We start from the raw sequence: 20,057 nt of genomic DNA, 5'->3' as shown, positions 1-20,057 counted from the left end.
GTAAGCCCTTAAAAGTACCCTCCTTGTCATCGTGGTTGCACACCCTCACAGCCTGTCCCTCAGGTATAATCCCTGCACCATTGTAAGCATGAACTAACTTTTAAGCTCTGTATGCTTCACCACAGTAATGTTGCCATATCCCTTCTAATTACTCACCACCCTCCTGCCCGAGCTTCTCTGCCAGGCTGCCTCTCCTAGCAGTTTCATTCCACCTTTGCTTTGCATGGAAATAACTTGGCTTACATAAACTGTGCGTGTGTCCTGTGTGACTGTCTCTGATTTGGGTTGCCATGCATCACATTTTAACTTTGGATTCACATATATGTTTACTCACAACTGTTGTTTCTGTTTATTTATTTTTTTTTCTTTCCTATATTTCCCTCCTTGGTCTGTCTGTTCCATGTCTGAACAAGGAGGTTGCTCCAAGGAAAGGACCATGCCTCTTAGCACAAGACTGTATGTCATTGTTAGGTGTGAATTTCCCTTAGATGAAATGCCAGTGCAGCTGATTCAGAGATGTTTTCTATCATTGTGTGTGGGTAGAATAACATACTGAATTCCAGACTTGCGTGAATTAAAATGCATCATATACATAATTGGATGGTATTCTGAGTTTGCTAATACTGGCTTTCTCCAGGAGGAAATCGACTTTCTGCAATTTCTGGTGCTTTTTTTCTTATTTTTTCCCATGTTTTTTTTTTTTTTTTTTCTGACATCGATCTGGAACATCCAAACAATCTTGAGATACTGCTATAATTTCACTGCTTTCTTCGTTTTAATTTGTGATAGTTTTTTGTGTTGTCTTGATTATTTGTGGTAGCTTTGTTGTATGTGTGGATGTGCTACAAGTGAGAAAATTAAGCAAGTTATTTCCTGCTCATTTTTTTCTTTTCAGTTGTTTTTTATGTTAGCCTTGCTTTGCTCTTATACCCTGAGACCTTGTGGATCCACCATTCCCAGTCCATTCCGTTGCCCCTCCCACCAAGACAGGAAAAGACACTGTGTCCTTTCAGTCCTGATTACATTTGCCAATATCTTTTTTGACTTCCATTTTACTTTCAATGTTTTTCATTCACATCAAAGATGATGAGACAGAATCTACAGAAACATCTGTCCTGAAAAGTCACCTGGTTAATGAAGCTCCTGTCCTAGCAAGTCCGGACTTACTCTCTGAAGTTTCTGAGATGAAACAAGATTTGATCAAGATGACCGCCATCTTGACCACAGATGTGTCTGATAAGGCAGGTTCTGTAAAAGTGAAGGAGCTCTCGAAGGCTGCTGAGGAAGAGCCCGGAGAACCCTTTGAAATTGTTGAAAGGGTTAAAGAGGACCTAGAGAAAGTGAATGAAATCCTGAGAAGTGGGACCTGCATGGGGAGTGAGGGCAGAGTGCCGAGCACTTGGTCTGAGCGAGAACTAGTGGAAGAGGAGTGGGTTATTGTCAGTGATGAGGAAATAGAAGAAGCAAAGCAAAATGCACCTGCAGAAATCACTGACCATCCATGTGTAGAAGTCAGGGTAGATAGAGAGACCAGAGTCAAGGCAGAGAAAGATGCAACTGGGCTAGTGAACTATCTCACTGAGGACCTCAAGTCCTATGTGTCTTCTCAAGAAGAGAAGCTACAAACTGTTCAAGAAATGTCAGGAGAAAAAAAGGAGACCCCAGCTGTTGGGAAGAGCTCTGAAAATAAAGGGAAGGTTGCTCCCTCAGATGAGAAACAGAGCACACAGAAACAGCCCAAACCGAGCCTGGGAATAAAGAAGCCAGTGCGAAGGAAATTAAAAGAAAAGCAGAAGCAAAAGGAGGAAAGTTCACAGGAAAGTGAAGAAAAAACTGAACTTAAAAAATGCAGTTCAGAAGAGTCAGATGAAGACCGAGGCCTGGTCCCTGAACCTCTCCCCACTGCCAAAGCCACCTCTCCTCTGATAGAAGAAACTCCCATTGGTTCCATAAAGGACAAAGTCAAGGCCCTCCAGAAGCGAGTAGAAGATGAACAGAAAGGTCGAAGCAAGTTGCCCATCAGAGTCAAAGGCAAAGAGGACATGCCAAAAAAGACTATGCCCAGACCACATCCAGCTGCATCACCCTCTCTGAAGTCAGAGAGGCATGGGTCAGTATCTCCTTCTTCTAAAGCAGAAAAACACTCTTCCCTTTCCTCCTCAGCAAAAACTGAGAGGCATACGCCAGTGTCACCATCAGGCAAAATCGAGAAACACTCGCCTGTGTCACCTGCTGCCAAAACAGAGAGACATTCACCTGTGTTGTCAAATAAAGCTGAGAAACACTCACCTGTCTCACCTTCCACCAAGACCGAAAGATACTCTCCAGTGTCTTCTACCAAAACAGAACGACACTCCCCTGTTTCACCTTCAGGCAAAGCAGAAAAACGCCCACCTGTATCACCTTCTGGGAGAATAGAAAAACACACTCCAGGGTCTCCAGGAAGACCAGAAAAACGCCTGCCTGTTTCACCTTCTGGAAGAACAGAAAAGCAACCATCTATGTCAACTGCTGGGAAATCCGAGAGGCACCTGCCTGTGTCCCCTGGGAAAACAGAGAAGCAACCTCCTGTATCCCCCACTTCAAAAACAGAACGCATTGAGGAAACAATGTCTGTTCGGGAGCTGATGAGAGCTTTTCAGTCTGGACAGGACCCATCTAAGCATAAAACAGGACTCTTTGAGCACAAGTCAGTCAAACAGAAGCAGACACAAGAAAAGGGTAAAGCCCGAGTAGACAAAGAGAAAGGGCAGATGGTAAACCACAGAGAAACGCAGAGAATGGATAGTCAGACGGGCAAGCGCAGCCAGAGATTCCTGGTAACAGGTACTTCAGAATCCAGGAGACAGTTCCGCTCTTCCACCACGATCACCGTCGGGCTTAGAGAAAGGGAGAAGGCTCCCACCCTCAAAATATCTGAACCTGTTCAATCAGCACCTGAAGAGGAAAACCATAAAATGGATGAAATCCCCAAAGAAAAGATGGTAGAAGAGCAGAGAGACATGGATCTCCAGATTAGCCCAGACAGGAAAACCTCCACGGACTTTTCTGATGTCATTAAGCAAGAGTTAGAGGACAATGACAAATACCAACAATTCCGCCTGAGTGAAGAGACTGAAAAGGCACAGATTCACCTAGACCAAGTACTCACGAGTCCTTTCAACACAACATTTCCACTAGATTACATGAAAGATGAATTCCTCCCAGCCCTGTCTTTGCAAAGTGGTGCTTTGGAAGGCAGTTCTGAAAGCCTAAAGCAGGATGGGATAGCAGGCTCTCCATGTGGCAGCCTGATGGAAGGCACCCCACAGATTAGTTCAGAAGAAAGCTACAAGCATGAGGGCCTAGCGGAGACCCCTGAGACAAGTCCAGAAAGCCTTTCTTTCTCACCAAAGAAAAATGAGGAGCAAATTGGAGAGACAAAGGAAACCACTGTAGTAGAAACATCCACAGAAATTTGTTCTGCCGAAGAGCATCCCACAACCAAAGACATTACTGGTGGTTCTGACGAGCAAGGTGCTCCGGCTCCTGAGGGTTTAGAGCCCTCAACTGAGTGTTTTCAGAAAGAAATCACCAAGGACTCATGCATCAAACAAAGTGATTGCCTTACCAGCTCTAGTGTATCATTAGGAAAAGAAACATGCCAGACATTTACTGAGGAAGTGCCGTGTGATGAACATCAGGTCACATTTTGTAGTTCAGCTTATAAAACACAAGCTGATAATGAGGTTCAGGAATCCACTACCACCTCAGAGGAAACAAAGGCCACCCCTCCGTCTGATACTTCAGTAAAGACAGGTACAGGAACTGAATCAAAGCCCCAAGGGGTCATTAGAAGTCCCCAAGGGTTAGAACTTGCCCTCCCTAGCAGAGACAGTGAGGTCCTGAGCCCAATGGCTGATGAATCATTAGCAGTAAGCCACAAAGACTCTCTAGAAGCCAGCCCTGTGCTAGAAGATAACTCCTCACACAAAACTCCTGATTCTCTGGAACCTAGTCCATTGAAAGAATCCCCTTGCAGGGACTCTCTTGAAAGTAGCCCAGTCGAACCAAAGATGAAGGCTGGGATTCTCCCAAGTCACTTTCCTCTTCCTGCGGCTCTTGCCAAAACAGAACTCATTACAGAAGTGGCCTCCATGCGATCCAGGCTGCTCCGAGACCCAGATGGTAGTGCTGAGGATGACAGTCTAGAGCAGACATCACTCATGGAGAGCTCAGGGAAGAGTCCTTTGTCCCCTGACACTCCCAGCTCTGAAGAAGTTAGCTATGAGGTCACACCCAAAGCAGCAGATGCAAGCGCACTCATGCCAAAACCAGCTGTGATTCATGAATGTGCAGAGGAGGATGACTCAGAAAATGGGGAGAAAAAGAGGTTCACACCTGAAGAGGAAATGTTCAAAATGGTAACCAAAATTAAAATGTTCGATGAACTTGAACAAGAAGCAAAGCAGAAAAGAGACTACAGAAAAGAACCCAAACACGAGGAATCTTCGTCAGCCTCTGACCCAGATGCCGACTGCTCAGGAGGCATGGATGAGCTGAAACCAATGGAAAGCATGCAGGGGGAAAGTGATACCCCCATGTTGGAGACATCAGAGAGCAGAAAGGCTTCTTCCTCCTCAGAAAGTGAACCTGAGCTGACACAGCTGAAGAAAGGTGCTGACTCGGGCCTTTTACCAGAACCAGTTATTCGAGTGCAACCTCCTTCCCCACTTCCATCCAGCATAGACTCCAACTCCAGCCCTGAAGAAGTACAATTCCAGCCCATAGTTTCCAAACAATATACTTTCAAAATGAGTGAAGATATTCAGGAAGAGTCAGGTCACTTAGACAAAGAGAAAGATTGTGGATCCCATTTAGCTGAAGATGATCCCACTATTTCCACCAGTGGTGCTGATAGGTCTTACAATGGTCTGAACAGAGACACTAATCATCCAGGGACCTGTGATGGCCACGGGTGTGAGGCTGTGAGTCCTAGCAACTCAGCTGCTCCTGTTTCCTTAGGTCTGCAGAGTTTGTCCAACGGTGATGTTGATGAGCAACCAGTTCTCCATAGAGAATCACTGTCTCCCCAGGACAATCATGATAGTGACTCTAAAGAAGAGCTTGATGTTTTGGGGGGGAGATCACCACAGGTAGATTACCCCAGTGAAAGTACTTCATCCTCCTTGCCACATTGTAAAGTATCTGAAGGAAAAGACCTCGAAGAAGAAATGGCCCTCACGTCTTCCACCATAAAAGTTGAGGTCACAACAACTGAACAAACTTTGGATAGCATGTCCAAGGCCTGTATGACTCAAGAGTCATCCACTACAGCTCAAACAGATAGATTTTCCATGAACATTCCAGTTTCTGACTCTGTTGAGACTGAGGAAATCCCTGATCCTCAAGTCACAAGCCCTTATGAAAATGTCCCTTCTCAATCTTTTCTCTCCAATGAATTCAGTGAAATTCCAGGTGATGTGAGTCATACCACAAGCATTCATTCTTCTGAAGTGTATTCGGTTACCATCACATCTGCTGTTGAAGATGTAATAGTGACAAGCTCCTCCAATAGTAATATTTCAAGCAAAGAATCTAACTTTGAGGAGCAGAGCCTAGAAACAGAGCCCAAACAAGAAAGTAGCTTGTGGGAAGTGGAATCAGAGAGTGTTTCCTCATCTCTAGAGTCCAAGACAGGAAATACGTCAGTGGCTACTGGTGAGCGAATAAGCAGAGTCATCATCACCAAGACCGAGGTGGATTCTGATTCCTGGAGTGAAATCCGGGAAGATGATGAGGCTTTTGAAGCTCGTGTGAAAGAGGAGGAACAGAAGATCTTTGGCTTAATGGTAGATAGACAATCACAGGGTACCACCCCTGATACCACTCCTGCTAGGACCCCAACTGAAGAGGGAACCCCAACAAGTGAGCAAAATCCATTTCTCTTTCAGGAAGGAAAATTGTTTGAGATGACCCGAAGTGGTGCTATTGATATGACTAAAAGATCCTATGCAGATGAAAGTTTTCACTTTTTCCAAATGGGTCAAGAATCCAGTGAAGAGAATATGTTAGAAGACACGAAAGAAGGGGGCACTGGGGCTGAGCCCTCACCACTGGAGACAAAAGAGTCACTAGCAGCTTCAGAATCCAAAGAAGAACTGGATGATGAGGCAGAGTTACTTCCAGATGATCTGAGTGAAGTGGAGGAAATGCTTGCTTCCGATGCTCACCTTAGCTCCCCGGAGAGGACTTCAGCCTCCACTGAAATGTCCACAGCAGAGGCTTTAGCAGCCACAGGCTTTCCCACCACGCAAATGGGTGTGCCACCACCTCTGTCTGGTGTGAATCAGATACCTTGCCCTGACTCCCCCCAACCTGTTGTACAAGTTCAGTTAGACTTTTCTGCAGTCACCGGGTCTGTGTGTTCAGGCCGGGATGATGATTCTCCTGATTCTTCCCCAGAGGAACAGAAATCCGTGATTGAAATCCCTACTGCACCCATGGAGAATGTGCCTTCCACTGAAAACCAATCCAAAATTCCCATGCGGACTATATCCACTTCCACACTAGCCCCTCCATCTGCGGAGGATGAGGGGGCATTCACAGAAGATTTTCTCTCCAGGCTGGATGAGGAAGATAAGGAACATGAAGCTAAACCAAAGTCCAAAATCCCTGTGCAAGCAACCATCCAAAGAGCGGAGCAGCAGCTCTCACATCCAGTCGCATCTCTCCCGCAGCCAGTGGTCCCCCAGGGGCAGCACATGACAAGCAGAACACCAGATAGTAGAAGCAAGTCTGAATCCGATGCCAGTCCTTCAGATGTTAAGACCAAATGCCCAGTAAAGGCCAGAAGTTACATAGAGACCGAAGCAGAGAGCAGAGAGAGGGCAGAGGGCTTTGAGTCAGAATCAGAAGGGGCCACAAAGCCAAAACTATTTGCCTCTGGATTGGCGGTTAAGGGCAGCAGTACCGCCCCTTCCTGCAGGGGTAGCATGAGTCTCACAAGGGACAGCAAGGAGCATTTCTTCGACCTTTACAGAAACTCCATAGAGTTCTTTGAGGAAATTAGTGATGAGGCTTCCAAGTTGGTAGATAGACTTACACAGTCAGAAAGGGAGCAGGAACCAGCTTCAGATGATGAAAGCAGTAGTGCCCTGGAAGTTTCAGTTATTGAAAATCTGCCACCTGTTGAGACGGATCACTCAGTTCCTGAGGACATCTTTGACACAAGGCCCATCTGGGATGAGTCCATTGAGACTCTGATTGAACGCATCCCTGATGAAAATGGCCATGACCGTACTGAAGGTATTTAAATGCCAGCCACTGGAATTCCCTGTGCTACGCATGTCATAAATTTGATAGAGAACTTTTTTTTGTATGTTTGTTTTATTTTGTGATTTGTGTCTCATTTTCTTTATGCTTTCTGTAGTGGTTAATGTGTTTGTGTAAGCCCTTTGTGTTTTGTGCTTTTTCTGTGTACTCTTGTCTGTGGAAACAATCTCAAGATTGAGTAATGAGAATGCTTATCAAAAACATAAACATAACCAGGCATTGGTGACTTTGCCTTTCCTGAGCCACTGCACGTGAGGCCGTGCAAGCTTGAGGTTTTGTTGTTCTGAAGTCCCAGGATTTCGCTTAAATTAAACACATTGCCCTTTGCATGTGAACAAATGGGTTTTGTAGTATACGAACTCAATGCTTTATTTTCTTACCTGTGTGCATGCACGTTAAATAACTTGCAATTTTGTAATTATTAGGAAACCATTTGCTCAAGAATATTTCTCATATCCTGAAATTCCAATTATTGTGGGTCTGTTTTGATTCAGAAAAGTTTGACTTCAGATGCAATTAAGCAAACAAATCTAAGGTAAAATATGTTTTCCATTTATATAGTAGATGAATGGAGAATATTCTCTGATGAAATGTAGCAGACAACAAAACCTTAAACTTTGCATGATGTAAGTTGACTGTGAGGGAATGATGGCTCTTTGAATTGTAAAAAAACAGAAACCATGAAAGGCTTTGAGAAGTAGCCTAAGGTCTTCCCCTATCTCTACAATGAAGACGTATGCCTAAATTTGGGGTACAGAATTTCATGATACTGTCACAAATGCTGCCCATCAACCCATGATAGTTAAAAATGAATAGAAAACTTGTAATGTTTATAAGTGAGTAATGTACAAAGTTACGTAGTAACAAGCAAGCAGAAACCTTGCCCCCAAATATATCACACCAATGCTAAATATACACACAGTGCTGATGCTTTTATCTATTGTTCCTCCAAAGTCATTGGGACCAAGGTAACTGTTTCTGGCCTCATGGGATAATCCCAGGACATCTGTTCACTCATGATCAAGATCTCTTGCGAATTTCTGATGTGATTTTTTTCAGACCTGACCTGGAAGTAATCAACACCTCCTCAGGCAATACTAGGAGACCCCACCTCATTACTCCACTGCTATATCCAACTTACGATTTCTCTGGTGTTTCCTGGGCAAAATGAGTGTGCTCTGGTGGGTAGCATTCTCAAAGAATTTAAAAGGAAAGTATTAAGATAATTTGGAATGAGCAAGTTATGTAATTATGTCCCATAACAGTCTTCATTAAAGAGTTATGGAAGCAGATGGTTTCTGTGAGTCATCCAATATTCATTCCCCATTCTTCCTTAAAAATTAGAGAAAAGACATACCACTTAATATGATCTCAAATATGATAGCTAATTTGTGCAACTATCAGATCTTTGGTCAAGTGACTTCCTTTCCTTGGATGGTCAGTACCGTGGCTCCTCTCCTGTCATAGACACCCTTTGGCCATTCTGTTTTTGACTTCCTATAGATCCTCAGGATGAGCAGGAGCGGATTGAAGAGAGGCTGGCCTACATCGCCGATCACCTTGGCTTCAGCTGGACAGGTAATAACAGTGTACCTCTGTTCTTCAAGCAAACTTCCTCAGTTTAAATGATACAGATAATCAACCCAGAAAACTTCTCATCTTCCTCCTTTTCCTTGAGTAAGACTACATGAAATAGTGAAAAGAATAATAAACTATGAACTAGAAAATCCAGATCCTGCAGCAGCTCATGGGACACCCTGGGGAAAGTTTTTCTTTGCTTCTCAAATTTAGAATAAAGTCAGATTTGAAGAGTTTGAAAATAAACTAATTTCCATCATCACCCTGTGGCAGTTATTGCTAGCTAAATTTTGGGAAAATTACCATATTTTAAAGTTGATACAGATGAAATTTTCATAAATACTGCTTTTTTTTTTTCTTTTGGGAGAGGGGGCCTAGCACAGGCTGACCTAGTACTCACTATATAACCCAGGGTAGCTTTGAATTTCCTGCAATTCTCCTGCCTCAGCCTCACAAGTGCTAGGGTAACAGCATGAGCCATCTTTCTTAGCAATTTTTGTAAAATTCAATTTGATATTTGACCAGGGATATTTCTGTTAGATACTTTATGAAGTATCTTCATAGTACGTCATAGTAAAACATTTGGATGAATGCTGAGACTGATAAAAATGAAAATTTTCACCATTTTTTAAGGTGGACTGTTTATGTACAGATTATAAGCTAATTTATTAGGGCTAAATATTTTTAAAGTAACATTCATCAGACAGTTTAAGGAGAGAGGGAACTGTATCAAAATGCTTCTGTTTGAGCCAGGTGTGGTGGCACACACCTTTAATCCCAGCACTAGGGAGGCAGAGGTAGGAGGATATCAGTGAGTTCAAGGCCATCCTGAGACTACATAGTGAATTTCAGGTCAGCCTGGGCTAGTACAAAACCCTACCTTGAAAACCCAAAAAACAAACAAACAAAAATTCTCATTGACAGATGGATAAAATAATTCAAATTATTCCCCTTTAATATGTAAGTATACACACACACACATATATGTGTGTGTGTGTGTGTGTGTATAAAGTTTGTCTCACTCTACTTCTGACTATCTAATTCTGTGACTCAAAGGTAGCTGCTAACACTTTCTCATGCTTCAGATAAAGCTATCCAATGCTGATATATAAGTCTAATATTTAAAACTAAAATCTTTATTAACATCCTTTGTAAATATTCTGCCAGCACAGCACACCTACTACATTTTTGAAGTAATTATTTATCCCACTCTATGGTAGTTCCATTATTTTTATCAGAGGGCTTTGTAGGTATAGTTGGTATATTTTAAATTGTTCCCACCAGTGACAATAAATAACTTTGTGTACTAGTGTGTTTTTTGAATATATCTGTGAGGCATGTTGTTAAAAGAATTGATAGATGAAACAAAGTTTTAACATTGAAAGATAATGTCAAGTTGATAATAGAATTCACACAATTTACCCACCCACATGTATGTATGCACAGTACAGTATATAGGCATACATGTAGAATGCAAATAGTAGCTTCTTGCCTATGTCATTTAATGCTTCCCAGATCTTTCCTTCATGTGCCGTCAAATTTAAAAATGAGCATATTGAATTGTCACAGCATAGGTACAATCAGTGCTTATCCAAGTATACCCAGTGTAATCATCACCTTCTTGTTGCTCGAGCCAAGCACCTGACCAAAAGCAGCTGATAGAAGGAAAGGTATTTATTTTGGCTTACAAACTTGAGAAGAAGCTTGATGAGGGCATGGCATGAGCATAGGCTGGATGTCATCTCTGCCACAGCAGGTGGTGACAGCAGCAAGAGAATAAGCCAACTAGCACTGGCAAAGTGAGAGTTACTAAGCCTCCAGGTCCACCCTCAGTGCTACCCTCAGTGATGCACCCTCTAGCTAGGCACCACTTCCCAAATTCCATCAGCTGGGAAACAATCATTCAAAACACATGAGTTTACAGAGGGACACCTAATCAAACACCACACACAGAAATAGGATACGTAATTCTTAAAATATCACCTATGCCAGTGAGAAATGTTGTTTATTCTGTTTTCAGTCTTAGTTTCCATCATCTGGGTTACAAGTATAAACAAGTGATAATGGGTCCTCTTCATTTTAGAATCAGATCAGCCAGGATTATTAATACTTTATCATCACCTCTCACTCATTGTTTCCACTATGGTGGCAGTCAATTCTATTTTTTTTTCTTTTTTTCTATTTTCTTATTAAGGAACATAGTTATGATTCATACTGGCTTATCAAAGGCATATAATGATTCCCTTCTAACCCAAATATTCCTAGTAACACAAAACTATATCATTTATCACATCAAGAAGCAGAAGTATAGGGATTCAAACCCACAGTCACAATACCTACAAAGCAGTATCTTACCTTCTGTTTTAGAATTAGCAAGAGAACTGGATTTCACCGAGGAGCAAATTCACCAAATTCGGGTTGAGAATCCCAACTCCCTTCAAGACCAGAGTCATGCGCTACTGCAGTACTGGCTGGAAAGGGATGGGAAGCATGCTACAGGTAGGGGGCTAAGCCAGTGGTAGTAGTCTAAAGATGAAGATGTGTTGCTCAGTGATCCTATTCTTAGTTATCAAATGCCATCAATTAAAAATATACAACAAATAAGAACAAGCTGGTATCATTTCTGGAATAAGCATGTGACATGAAAAAGTCTTGCAGTACATGTCTGTGACCAGTTAGCTAGTTGGACATACCAGCTATCAAGAAGGTTATTCTTCAAGACCTATACTCTTCTAAGCATTGATTAGTAGGCCCAGTTGTTCTGTTTTAATTGTTTAATTGGAATCAGTTCCTGCTTCTATTCTTGCTGAATAACTTTGGTGGGTAAAAGTATCAGGTAAATCTTCTATATACTGATTTATACATTATATTCTGGTCAAGTGGAATAAAATGGGAGGGGATATAGCCTATGTCTACATATCCCTCAGCACTTCCTCTTGACACCTCCCTGAAGGTCTGGCTCTGTAGCTCTGTACTTTGGTGTTGGTTTTCTTTTTTTCCATAATCTTAGCAGCATGAATTCCAGACAGTCAGCCAGTACCTTCCAGTGTAAGTATAAGTACCAGTGTAAGTAAGTACCCATGCAGTATGTGAGATATACTCAGAAGTCTTTGTTTTTAGGCTGAATCCAAAATTGACTGTGTCTCATATGTTTTCTGACAACTATACTTTTAGAATTTGTACCCATGCTCTGCCATGTTTGGGGGAGTGGTATATTGGTCTATTGGTTTGTATTTACCAAAGACCTAATTAGGCTTTGGCTGTTTCCTCAATGAATATCAAAAATTTACCAACACAACAAGATAAAAGAAACATTTCTGTAAAAAGCACCTCTCAGATGTAATGAATAGTTTTTCTTTGAAACCTCAGATACCAGCCTCATTGAATGCCTCACCAAGATCAACCGCATGGATATTGTGCATCTAATGGAGACCAATCCAGAACCTCTTCATGAGCGCATCAGCCACAGCTATGGAGAAATAGAGCAGACCATTGCACTGGACCACAGTGAAGGTCAAATGATGTGTGTGGGGTGAAGGGGGGTGATTTAGGCACTGGGCTTATTGCCTTTATTCATTTAGAAAGCAGTCAACAAACTTTAGTGACCTTGCATCATTACCTTGCCACCTCAAGTTCCCTGCCTGAACAGGAGGTGCTCCCACTGCTCAATGTTCATTACCCCACTTCCAACCTGAGTAACCCTTCATTTCCTTTCCCTATGTTCCTTAGAGGCACTTAATGATACTAATTATTTTATGCTATTGTCGCCACTAATTTCCATGTTTACAACCGAGACTATGCCATTAGGAGTGCCTGTACTGCACTACGCTACTCACAGCATTACACTTACTTCCTCTTTACCTCTATAGTAATTCTTAGGACCCACTGGGACCTTCAGCTTCTTTCAGTATTTAAGTTCTTTTTTATTTTTTCTTTTGGTTTTTTGAGGTAGGGTCTCACTCTAGCCCAGGCTGACCTGGAATTCATTCTGTATTTTCAGGTTGGCCTCGAACTCACGGCGACCCTCCTACCTCTCCCCCTGAGTTCTGGGATTAAAGGTGTGCACCACCACACCCGGCTGAATATTTATGTTCTAAAATTTATTCTTATTCATTTGTGTGCTAAATATCTCTCTTCCTTTCTTCTCCCTTCCCTCTTTCTTTTTATCCATCTCCCCTCTGTTTATATGTAACATCTCTTCTTCCTTGAAGCTTCCAACCTTTTCCTTATTTATTCCTAGACAATGACCATGGGCTTTCTATTTCCTAGAAAATTGGGATTACAAACAAATATCTGTATTTTTTTCACCATAAAATCTACCAAGATTAGCCCATCTGTGCTATGTAATCCACTGTTATAGTAGGTTAAGTTTTTTATGTAATGACTCTTGTCTCTTTTTTATCTAATCAAGGACTTCACTCCCATAGGTATCCTTTCTAACTTCCTATAACTGGAACTGTGCCCTGTGACATTAAAACGTACTTTACTAGGTCCTGCCTTTAAAAATAAAACAAAGTGGATATCTTATTTAACCCATATGGTCATCTCTCTGCATCTGCTTTGTCTCTCTACCCATTTTGTAGGAAACTTCTATAAGAGTCATTTGAGTTTCTTAATTTGACTCCTTTTCCTCCTCTTCTGAAAACAATCTCTATAACATATTCTGGACAATCTCATAAAATTTAGTAATTATTCCACCACTGTCCAATCATGGGAAATTTTCAGTGTTCAATTTATAACACATCTTGGTAGCATTTACATAAATTATCCCTTCTTTTATAAAAATTCCTTCTTATGTCTTCTTGGATGTTTTCCTTAATTACTCTCTGTGATTCCTGTCTTCTTTCCAATTCTTATCTTCTTATCTTCTTGGCTCTCCCTGGTCCCTGGGTCTCGTTTTCTGCAGCACTTCATTCTCATGGATTGAAATGCTGACAGGTGTTAGTGTATAGCAGAAGCCCTTGGCTTGTTCTCACTTCTTCCCCGCTTTTGTTATCCCCAGAAAGTTGGTCTCTTCAGGTGTTTCACATCCTTCCCGCTGACGTGCTCCTCACTCAGGTCAGAAGAACCTGTCTCCCTCCCCCCCCCCCCTCACTGTCATTGAGTCACTGCTCAGTCATCACCTCCAAGGATAACCTTTCTTCGTAAATCCATTTAAAATACTAACCTTGCTTGCTTTGTATGTTCACCCTGACTGACTCTTCCTCTAACACTTATCAGAACTATACAACTGTAGGATATGTGCTTGTTTTGTCTTGTCCTGGGCTGTACACCCTGCATATAGACAGTGTTGATTGCATCACTGATGCCTCATGTATACCTTTTGTATGAATAAACAAAGGATGCATATCTTCCACTTGTCTGCTACATCGCTCAGTGACTCTCCATTAATATGGGTATCATGAAACTTTTAGTGTAGCATAAGAGTCAGTGCATTAAAAAAAGAGTACTAATACAGGGTGTTGTAGTGAGGATTAAGCAGTTACTATTTGCAGAACACTAAGTAACTATTCACAATATAATTATTGACTCTCTATTGACTCTCACTCTTCTTGTGCCTGGACTATTGCCGTAGATGCCTGGTTATCACTATGGCTCCTTCATACCTCCGACTCTGTTTGCTTCCTTTCCAAAGTCTTCAGTGCTGGGAGGTGCTTCATCATTCACTGACTGGCACCTGGAGACCCTTTGTTGGGTACCTACTCTTCTCCTCCTTTCCTGGGCTCCACAACGTGAACAGCACCTGGAGGCAGGCACAGCATCTTGTTCATGTGTAACCTCAGGACATGGCATAGAGTAGCTTCTTTCCCTTCCTTCCTTCCTTCCTTCCTTCCTTCCTTCCTTCCTTCCTTCCTTCCTTCCTTCCTTCCTTCCTTCCTTCCTTCCTTCCTTCCTTCCTTCCTTCCTTCCTTCCTTCCTTCCTTCCTTTCTCCCTCTCCCTCTCCCTCTCTCCCTCTCCCTCTCCCTCTCCCTCTCCCTCCCCCTCCCCCCCCCCCTCCCCCTCCCCCTCCCCCTCCCCCTCCCCCTCTCCCTCTCCCTCTCCTTCTCTCTCTCTCTCTCTCTCTCTCTCTCTCTCTCTCTCTCTCTCTCTCTCTCTCTTTCTCTCTCTCTTTCTTTCTTTTGAGAGAGAGAGAGAGAATGAGAATGGGTGCACCAGGGCCTTCAGCTGCTGTGGACAAACTCCAGACATGCTCGCCCCCTCGTGGCAAATGTGTGACATTGCATGCTGTGTCACTGCATCTGGCTACTGTGGGACCTGGAGATTTGAATGGGAGTTGTTAGCCTTTACAGGCCAGTGCCTTAATAGCTAAGCCATCTCTCCAGCCCTGGAACACTTTCTTAATAAACACCCTTTTAATGTAAGTAAGCTCCCATGAGAAAACTTAATTTAAATTATTCTCCACTCAGGGTTCTCAGTACTTCAAGAAGAGCTCTGCACTGCCCAGGCCAAACAGAAAGAGGATCAAGCTGTTTGTAAAGAGAGCGAGTCCAGTGATCACCCACCCATCGTCTCTGAAGAAGATATTTCTGTTGGCTATTCCACTTTTCAGGATTGCATCCCCAAAACTGATGGAGAAGGTTCAGTGACAGCACTCTCTCCCCAACTTCACAAGGAGCCAGTTCAACATGATTTCTCAGGGAAAATGCAAGACCTACCTAATGATCAGCAGGAATACTTGTGAGTATCAGAAGAAAACCTCTCAACTATGCTTCTTAAAAAAAAACCTAGTGCGGCAGGGCACAGACATACACATGGATACTTTTCCAGAATTTTAAAATGACCTACTTTTAACAGACTAGAAATAAAAATAAAAATAAAACTGAAACATTTAGCATATAATAATGACAATGTTGTGTGGCCTGACTGTGACTGCAGACAGCACCTAAGTGTTCTGTGTCTCCACTTCCACATCCATAAGTAGATAACTATACATACATTACTCATTTAAGAGGGTCACAGGCCAAAGATAAGCCTGCAAGTGCCTTGTTGGAACTGTATAATTTTGTGTAGACCACAGTGATTTCTTGTAGGATTGCTGCATCCCATTTGCTCTGTAATATTTCAGGAGCTCATTGTGTCATGGCTGGCTGGAAGTCTTAACAATCATGGTGTAGGCATAGCACTCCATAGTATATTTCAACAAAGCTATGTAGTAGCTAACTGTAAAATAGAATTGCCATACAAATTATTCACAGAGAATAAAAGACCATTAAAATGAGGTGGGACTGGCCTAGCATGGGACTAGAGAGGTGCTTTCTACAGGGTGTCTAGCTAAAGGGACCTATAGTGTAGCATGCAGCTCAGAGCTCAAACTGTGGCCTTTATGGAGGCAAAGGAGAAAGTTGCTTAATGAATGCTTCTATGGGAAAAGAAAATGGATCATGAGGGAGGCAAATGTGTCCATAACTTGGAAATATGAAAACAGTGTCATGAAATGACAGCACAACACTTGTTTTGTCATTGAGTGAGTTTCATTCTCCGGTCACTGGAATGGAATGAGAGCACAGAAATGTGTCATGAAATGGTCTCTTCTTCTTGAGGCAGCCGCCACCCCCCATATATCTGTAGGATTCAAGGGAGAGCACAAAGAAGAGCCTACAGGGGAGAAGATGGGATGAACAGGAGGGTCATTAGAGAGGCCCTTTGGCCATTTATATCAGTGCTATGACAGAAAATTGCACTAAATACAAAAACAGGGAACAGAAAAGGCAAAGTGTGTTGTTATTTAGAAATATATTCTGAGGGCTGGAGAGATGGCTTAGCAGTTAAGCGCTTGCCTATGAAGCCTAAGGACCCCAGTTCAAGGTTCGATTCCCCAGGACCCACATTAGTTAGCCAAATGCACAAGGGGGCGCATGCGTGTAGAGTTCATTTGCAGTGGCTGGAAGTCCTGGCACACCCATTCTCTTTCTCTCTCTCTCTCTCTGCCTCTTTCTCTGTCTGTCACTCTCAAATAAATAAAGAAAAAAAAAAAGAAATGTATTCTGAAAGATTCAATGGAAGGAATTCCTAAGTATATCAGTAGAAAAGATTTTAGTGCACTCGGAAGACAAAGGTAGGAGGATAGCTGTGAGACCAGTCTGAGACTACATTGTGAATTCCAAGTCAGCCAGGGCTAGAGTAAGACCCTACCTCAAAACTCCCTATCCCAAAAATTTTAATGTCAACAGATCTTTTATCAAGTAGTAGTTCTTTATAGCTACAATAAAACCTGCTTGTATTTGTAATTACAGTAGCTGTATTAAATTGTTTTCATTCTACCAAATTTTAATTCTTACTTCAAAAGCATTATCTATTTTGTTATGTAAAACTATATCTTCAGTATACTTTGGAGCTACTAAGATCAAATTATAAATTATATTGTATTATAATTCTATACTGTATTTTACAGTATTACTTTTCTTCATGTTTCTTTCTAGACCAGATTTACAAAACCAATATTAGCTGTTATAGATTCTGAAGACAAATTTTATCTTTCCTTCCAGTTCTTTGCGTGAGCAAGAGACATACAAATGCTCCTCAGGTATAATGTGGTTTTCTTGTTGCAGCGTGACAACCCCAGGAGCAGAAGGGTCAGAGACACTAAAGGCCCCAGCTGTTTCTTGCGCTCCCAGCAAGACTCCTGAGGAGATCAGTACTCCTCCTGAGGAAGAGAGGCCTTACCACCAGACCCCCACATCCAACGAGCAGGGTGGCTCTCCCATTGTCCAAGAACCCGATGAGCACTTTGAGCCCAGAGATGAGAGCTCCCCCAGGAAAACCAGCCTGGTGATCATGGAGTCTGCAGATGAGCAGCCACAGGCCTCTGAAAGGCTCGATGGAGATATAGCTTTTGAAAAGGTAGGGATTTTCTTCCCCTCCATTCTTTGCCCACCTGTAACAAAACTACAGAGCTACTCCCAGTTTCAATTTTTCTGTGGTTTATTTCTTTTTACTACAAAATAAAAGAGTTATCCAGGTATGTTGGCACACGCCTTTAATCCCAGCACTCGGGAGGCAGAGGTAGGAGAACTGCTATGAATTCAAGGCCACCCTAAGACTGCATAATGAATTCCAGGTCAGCCTAGGCTAGAGACCTTACCTCAAAAAAATCTCTATGTGGGCTGGAGAGATGGCTTAGCGGTTAAGCACTTGCCTGTGAAGCCTAAGGACCCCGGTTCAAGGCTCGGTTCCCCAGGTCCCACGTTAGCCAGTTGCACAAGGGGGCGCACGCCTCTGGAGTTCGTTTGCAGAGGCTGGAAGCCCTGGCGTGCCCATTCTCTCTCTCCCTCTATCTGTCCTTCTCTCTCTGTGTCTGTCACTCTCAAATAAATTAAAAAAAAATCTATGTGTGTGTGTGTGTGTGTACACACACACACACACACACACACACACACACACACACACATATATAAGAGTTTCCCAGATTTATTAATACAGAACTTGGGAACTCAGTCATTCATAATCCTAGAGCTTTGATAAATGTGTAGGAAATGGTTCACATATCCAGTGCTAGTTGCTAGACAATGACCCAGATTTCATCATGGGAAATCCCTTTGCTAAGAAGAATGAAGACTGTAGAAAAACATCAAAATGATGTAGCTTTGCACAATCATGTTTTCTGGTTTCTATGTGTTTTGCTGATAGGAAGCTCTGCCAGGAAATGAAAGGGACAAAGAATAGAGTCAAGTGTATATTGCTGTACTCTCTTCTTGAAGAATCACCTGAAGCTGGCTGTGCTTCGTGGTGGAAGACAACTGCTTTTCCAGGGGTCTACACAAATCTCTGCCTCTGGATTTCAAACTTGTTTCTGTTTTCTAGCTGCTTCTATGTCTTGGACTATAAGGCTAACCTCTGGAGTTGTCCTATGCCTTCAAAATAATCTTCTTGTACCTTCTCAGATTGAAAAAACAATAGCAAAGTTAGGATGATGACAGGGAAGAGCAGAATCTCCTGTCCATCTGTTCATGTCATGCTAGGCTAACTGTCCTGTGAGATCTTGTCTTGACAATGAAGGCACAAACTGTGCCTCTATGGTGGACTCAGTTCCTCTGCAAACATCCCTCAGTGCAGAAAGGACAACTATCAAGTTGGAATTCCTTAAAGTTATTTTATAAATGCCTTGAAAAAGAAGTTGATGCCTAAATATTGATATCTCATATTACCCAAGTGCCTGCCAGTAACATGAGACTGAATCACAGTGTGCCCTTTGTCCCCAACTTTTAAAGTTGTGTGCAAAGACACAGCATATCTTAAAAGATGCATTTACCATTTATGCTCAAAAAGCTCCACGTAGTTAACATACCTCTTGTTTGATTGAGCCTGTTCCCTCCTCAGAACTTCTGAGTTAGAAGGAAGCCCAGAGAATGGAGCAGGAGTACAAACCTGCATTATAAAAACCTGCCCAGGCAATTCTCACCCACAAAGAAAAGTGAGATTTTGAACCAAACATTCTAAATTAAATTGGAAATTAAATTTTCTTTTAAAAAGTAAGATTTTCAGAAGTCTTTTATGTTTAAAGGTGTTTTTAAAACACTTAGTACTGAAATATTTGTTATAAAAAGAAGTGCAGCTAGGTGTGCATGCCTTTTATCCCAGCACTCCAGAGGCTGGGATAGGAGGATCCTAAGAGTTCAGAGGCCAGAGTGTGTTACAGAGTTAGTTCCAGGTCAGTCTGGGCTAGAGTGAGACCCTGTCCTGGAAAAACAAAACGAAAAGAAAAGAAAAGAAAAGAAAAGAAAAGAAAAGAAAAGAAAAGAAAAGAAAAGAAAAGAAAAGAAAAGAAAAGAAAAAGAAAGAAAGTATATTGGGAAGAAATAATGCAGTATATTTTAGGGTTTAATATCAGTACTAAAATAATTCACTATGGGGCTAGAGAGATAGTTCAGCAGTTAAGGTGCTTATGTGAAAATCTAATGACCTAAGTTAGATTTCCCAATACCCACATAAAGCCAGATACACAAAGTGGTTCATGCATCAGGAATCAGGAGTTAGTTTGACAAAGTGGTTGAGACCCTGGTGTACCCATTCTCTCTCTCTCTCTGTCTCTCTCTCCCTCTGTGCGTGTGTGTGCTCACAAATAAATAAATAAAATTTTTACAAAATTCACCCTGCAGGTGACAATCTGAAATGAAAATTTATCTAAAGTCAAAACTAAAATTAGGAAAGATCTGAAAAGATGAGC

At 42.1% G+C, this 20,057-nt stretch overlaps 1 protein-coding gene across 31 annotated transcripts in view; it reads left to right on the top strand.

Annotated features, from left to right (window-relative positions):
• The window catches only part of Ank2 (ankyrin 2), a 710,882-nt gene that overhangs the window by 679,991 nt on the left and 10,834 nt on the right, over nucleotides 1-20,057 (top strand). For 18 of the 31 annotated variants that reach the window (XM_045144485.1, XM_045144488.1, XM_045144489.1 and 15 more), the window contains 6 exons: nucleotides 1,084-7,287; nucleotides 8,818-8,892; nucleotides 11,260-11,391; nucleotides 12,262-12,405; nucleotides 15,301-15,571; nucleotides 17,443-17,734. In XM_045144485.1, coding sequence (XP_045000420.1) covers nucleotides 1,084-7,287; nucleotides 8,818-8,892; nucleotides 11,260-11,391; nucleotides 12,262-12,405; nucleotides 15,301-15,571; nucleotides 17,443-17,734 — 7,118 coding nt within the window. The remainder of the gene's footprint in view (nucleotides 1-1,083; nucleotides 7,288-8,817; nucleotides 8,893-11,259; nucleotides 11,392-12,261; nucleotides 12,406-15,300; nucleotides 15,572-17,442; nucleotides 17,735-20,057) is intronic. The other 13 variants (XM_045144510.1, XM_045144505.1, XM_045144499.1 and 10 more) reach the window with 1 other exon arrangement.

This window comes from Jaculus jaculus, chromosome 2 (assembly GCF_020740685.1).
Source record: "Jaculus jaculus isolate mJacJac1 chromosome 2, mJacJac1.mat.Y.cur, whole genome shotgun sequence".
NCBI lineage: Eukaryota > Metazoa > Chordata > Mammalia > Rodentia > Dipodidae > Jaculus > Jaculus jaculus.
Note: the sequence above shows the minus strand (reverse complement) of the source record. Positions and strands in the feature narration are given on the sequence as shown.